Here is a 5490-nt window from a genome sequence, read left to right as displayed (position 1 = left end):
AGAGGTAGTGATCTCGAGTTCCCTTGTGACGTCTTTGGATTTGGTAGCAGAATACTACTGGCCTCGTCAAATGAATCAGGAAGCACTCCCTCCCTTCCTTCTATTTTTTGGAACAGTCTGGGAAGAACTGCTATTAATTCTTCTTTAAGAACCTGCCAGCATTCACCAATGAAGCCATCTAGGCCTGAGATTTTCTTGTACGTAGTGCGTTTTTTTTTCTTCCTTTTTTTTCCTAGCCACTGATTCAATCTTTTTACTAGCGATAGGTTTATTCTGATTTTGTATTTCTTCTTGATTCAGTTTTGGCAGTTTATTACTTTCTAAGAATTTGTTCATTTAATCTAAGTTATCTAATCTGTTAGTATACAGTTGTTTATAATACTATTACAATCTTTTTATTTCTTTAAGGCGGCAGTAACGTCTCCTCATTCATTCTTGATTCTTGAGTCTCTTTACTGGTCGGCCTTGCTTAAAGGTTTGTCCATTTTGCTGATCTTTTCAAAAACAAACTCAGAGCTTTACTGATTTTCTCTACTTTCTATTCTCTATTTTGTTAATTTCATTCCATTATTTCCTTCCTTCTGCACACTCTTCTTGTTCTAGTGTTTTAAGGTTAAAAAGGTTATTGATTGAAATCTGTCTTCTTTTGTTAATATAGGTGTTCAGAGCTACACATTTCCTGCCAGGGATTGCTTTAGCTGCATCCTGTAAGTTTTGGTATGTTGTATCCTCATTTTCAATCATATAAAAGTGTTCTTCTCATTTCCCTTTCGATTCTTCTTTAACCCACTGGTTATTCAGGACAGTGTTGTTTAATTTCCACATCTTTATTTCCCAAATTTCTGTTATTCATTTCTAATTTTACAACACTGTCATCAGAGAACATTCAGTGTATGATTTCAATCCTTCACAATTTACTGAGGCTTGCTGTATGGCCTAGCCCACGGTCAGTCTATCCTAAAAATGTTCTATGTGTACTTGAAAAGAATGTACATTCTGCTGATGTTGAGTGGACTGTTCTGCAGACATCTGTTCGTCAGAGTCGGTTCAGAGAATTCCTTCCTTGTTGGTCTCGTACCTAGCTGTTCTAACCATTACTGAAAGTAGGGTACTGAAATCTCCAAACTGCTGCTGAATTCTCTATTTCTCCCTTTGGTTCTGTCGGTTTTTGCGTCATGTGTTCTGTGTCTCGGATGCTGGCTGCGGTCCCTGCAGAGGATCTACGATGGAGCACTGGTGTCTCTCTTCTTCACTGGCTCTTTTTGCACCATTCTTGCTCGACAACATTCAGTGTGATGCTGTCCATCTTCACGCTCTCTGGGTTTTTCCAACCTAGCCTCTAAATATGCCTACACTTAGCAAAGTGCAGCCCATATAATGATCATTTTCTAGATTCTTATCTATCTTCAACAGTTAAAACTAATTAAGACCATTTTGCACTACGATGCACCAACGGCAGCCAGTAGCAATTTGTTTGTTTGTTTGTTTGTTTTTAAAGAGATGCCTAACTTACTTAACAAAGCCAATATCACTGCTGTAGTCACTACACTTCCCAATCCTTTCAGGTTCCCACCACATGCTAAGGGGTGAGGTGTCCGTGCAGAGGAGAATCCATACGGTCTTAGACTCTCCCTCTACTCCTGTCCCAAGCAGGGACTTCTGCCTGTTTCTTTATAGGAACAGTGACCTGATCTGATATAGAAAGGTTAAAGGCAGCCTGGGCCAGGTGAATAGCACAAATCTCTAAAAGGTAAGAAGGAAATGAATCAGAACTGGGGCAAACTATGTGAAACTGCAGCAAGCCCCGGGCTAACCCAATCTGCTGGGAGTAGGCCGATTCCAACACAAACTAAGGTTACTGGGCAGTGGCTAAATTAACCTTAGGAACAGCAATAAATAGAAAAAGCCGTCCTCCCTAACACGGCCATACGCTTTTGGACAATCTTCAGATAGCTGCCTACTTAAGTTTATATTGATCCAGGACATATTACTACTCTTAAAAGAACTATGCAACATGTATCGACTCTACGATTTCTTAGAACTCTCAACAAAGTAAAAAGTCACTTATTATCAACTGTGCTTCACTGTCAGGATCAAGGACTGTTCGCCCTGTGTAAGAAGAAGAAATGGTGACAATGTGTGAACCTGCCCTAAACTCCACTTATGTAAATTAGTACATGTGCTGCCGAAGCAAGCACACTGTTTACGTAGCGCTGACTTTATTAATTACATCGCTCTATACATTTTCAAAGAAATACATACTTAATACTTACATTGAATATAAAAGGTACAGTTTGAACTTTTAAGAAAATCAGTAGCAGTACTTTAATATTTCTTATAGAACAGATCAACCATTTAGGTATAATTTCTACAAAATATATTTAAAATTATGGATATAAAAGCATGATTAAAGTTATTATATTAAGCATTAAACTTAAGTTGTACTCAATGTTTGATGAGAATAAAAACTGATATAACTTTGAAAGAGTAAAAAAACTATATCATTAACTGTGAGAACATAAAAATTGTTTTGAAAACAAGAGAGAACAGAATATGCATTACACACTGGAAAGAACTACTGCCCCACATGACAATCAAAAGAGCGACAGTTGAAGTGTGTACATACATCTGCTTGACCGCCTCTCGACTGCGTTTTTGCCAGCCTTCACGGTGTCCTTTCCCGTGTGCTGTAACTTTGATTGATTCTGCTGATGTTCATTAGACAACTTGCCTCCATTCCTCCTGCCATTCACCACCATGTTCTTGGATTCTCCCAACCACTTCATACCCACAGACAGCCTGACCCAGGTGCATTTAGTCACTCTCTTCAAATAGCTTAGAGAATAATTTCAATGTTCTCTCCTAACAGAAACAAAATATGAAAAACAAAACAAAATGGGAAGGTAAATACATAAAAGACCATGCTACACAGACCCTTGAGAAAGACAGACTATTACAAGTAATTTAGTAATTCCTGTTTCCATCTTTTAAGGACTATCTTGGCGCCCACGCCATCCCTGTCACGCTGAGGGGTCTGTGGTGGCCCCAGGTTCTGAGGAGGGACTCAGTCTGTCTTGCTCACTGCTCACACTTTGAAGAGCCACTGGTAAACAGGAAGTGCTCGAGGAATACTTATCTTTCGGTTACCAATAAGAATGATCTTTGCTCCTTATTATGCTGATACCTACGTATAGCTCAATCATCTGCTCAAATTACACATCCTGGCAACATTCTATTAACTCTGTGGGTAAACTACAAGGAAGTTATCTCTTGCCTACAACAGCTTTGTCAAATCTTTTTGCTGTTAGCTGAAAGTCGACATTTAAGGTATTTAAGAGTATCTTATCAAATATCAAAGCACTGCCCATCATAAAATGTCTACCTTAGCGGTCCTTTATAATGGCAACGAAAATTGAGAGATTATATTTGCTAATACAGAGGTATCTCTCACTATCCGATTTTAATTAGCTGAATTTGGGAACTGAACGATTTGGATAGTGAGGGATGCTTGTAATGTATAAGGACTTTTAGGAGTAAGAATATAATAGGTTATATTTGCTGGCAATGGACTAAGAGGAAGGATGCCCATGACATGACCTCATTGTGGAATTATGTTTTCAGTATACGTTAGACTAAAAAGGCTCTAGGATAAGAAAGTGCAAAAACATGGACCCTGAGAGCTAAAGGAACTTTAAGATCCCAGTACAAGTCCTTCAGTTTGCAGATGGGAATGAGGCCAGAGACTGAGGGGACGCGCCCAGCGGCACGCGATCGGCCTGCAGCAAAATCAGGAGGCGAACCCGGCGCTGGTGCCCAAGGTGCTCTCGCTGCACCAAAGGTCGAGTTCCCTTACTTTTTAAAAACACACAAAGTACAAAGAATAAATTACTATAAAATACCCCTAGAAATATATAACTGGACAGACCTTTAATAATAACCAACATGAACACAAAACATTAATTTTTACTTGACTTCAGGTTTCTTTCGTGTCATAGAAATTTTGTGTGACTTCACAGTGGGGTAAAATGAATGTGTGACATGCTTAGGTAAAAAGAAATACTGATCCACATTAAATATTCTTTTACGATTGTTCTCCAACATGTGTTTTTCTCCTGGGTCCTTCGTGATTTCAATTCAATTAGTATTCAACTTCTACTGCGCCTACCTTTTGATTCTTCTCATAGGCTTCACTAAACCCAGAAAAACACTGCTGCTTAAATAATAGAAAAAGGGTGAGTAAAACTATCAATACATCAGTTATAAGCTAAAGATTTTTCAGTTAATAGATTTTCTCAAATTAAATATAAGACCTCCTAGTGATGATCTAATATCTTGTATTTGCCCTTAGAAGAAAAGTCACCAAACTCAAGAACAGTGTACTGCTGAAGCGTAAAGAAATAGAAAGACTGGGAAAAAGGCAATGTCCATGACACTGACTTTCTCCTCCACCTGGAATATAGTAACTAGTGTCCTTTTTGCCTGGCTAATCTCTTCATGTTCCAGGAAGTCTTCCTCGACCCCCACTGCCAAATCCAGGTAGACACCCCTCCTACAAAACCTGGGTGCAAGCCCCTATCGCACTGTCTAGTAATGGTCTGTCTGCCTCCTTAATGGACTGAGAGTTTCTGAGGTCAAGAATTTTTCCTTTCTCACCCCAGTATCCAGCACCACACAAAGTAGGTAAGAGGCACTCAACTGATGCAAGAATAAATAGATGACGCTGTGGTCTTAACCACCTAATAGAACCTGTATTTCTGTATTTTCTTAAACTGTACATTAAAGTTATAACCTGACCTCTGCGAACTCTCCTCTTTCCCAAAACACCTGTGCTGCGAAAGGCAGCGCGGGAAGCTCCCGCACAGGCAGGCGTGGCGGAAGCACGGCCACCGCCAGTTCGACCCGCCCCCACCTGAATTACTCTTTCTGGTTCGCCCCCTAGGTTTGCACCTCCAGAGAGGAAGAACGAGGAGGAGAAGGTAAAGCTTCTGGTCTCGTAGCAAATCTGTCTCAAGGATGCTCACATGGAATGCCCGACGACGGATGACGACTGCAGAATGTTTTCAGGACCCTTAGGCATCCCGACCTGCCTCACTGAGAAGACGTGCAACGGACCACCGGGAGGGGAGGGGAGCACGGTGGCTTTGGGGAGAACTGAGAGAAAAGAACTAGATCATCACGCCACAGAGAATCCTCAAGTCCCAGCCCAGATTCCCACACAGAGATAACAAGCAGACACCTGAAACGAGGCCCAGAGATCTGTTTTATAAACCTTCCAGGTGACTCTGCTGCAAACTCCAGTGTGAGAACTACCCTTAACTTATTCACTCGGTCATCTGTTAGGGCAAAGAACAGATGCCAAACTTTTAAGAAAAATTATGGAATAAAACATTTTTAATTTGAGGAAATTACATGTATCAACCTAATTTTTCCCCGAGAATTAGGAGAAGTTCACCAATAAATCACTTCTAGCGGCACACTTCAGCCCAGTTC

At 40.4% G+C, this 5490-nt stretch overlaps 1 protein-coding gene across 1 annotated transcript in view; it reads right to left on the bottom strand.

Moving 5' to 3' along the window:
* Window positions 1-2862, bottom strand: part of KMT5B (lysine methyltransferase 5B) — a 32109-nt gene extending 29247 nt beyond the window's left edge. The window contains exon 1 of the mRNA XM_006911006.3: window positions 2627-2862. Within this exon, the coding sequence (XP_006911068.1) occupies window positions 2627-2786 (160 nt within the window). The 5' untranslated portion in view covers window positions 2787-2862. The remainder of the gene's footprint in view (window positions 1-2626) is intronic.
* Between the last annotated feature and the right edge of the window lie 2628 nt (window positions 2863-5490).

The sequence above is a fragment of the Pteropus alecto genome, unplaced genomic scaffold (genome assembly GCF_000325575.1).
Source record: "Pteropus alecto unplaced genomic scaffold, ASM32557v1 scaffold43, whole genome shotgun sequence".
In the NCBI taxonomy this organism is placed as follows: Eukaryota; Metazoa; Chordata; class Mammalia; order Chiroptera; family Pteropodidae; genus Pteropus; species Pteropus alecto.
This window is presented reverse-complemented; position numbering and strand designations above follow the sequence as displayed.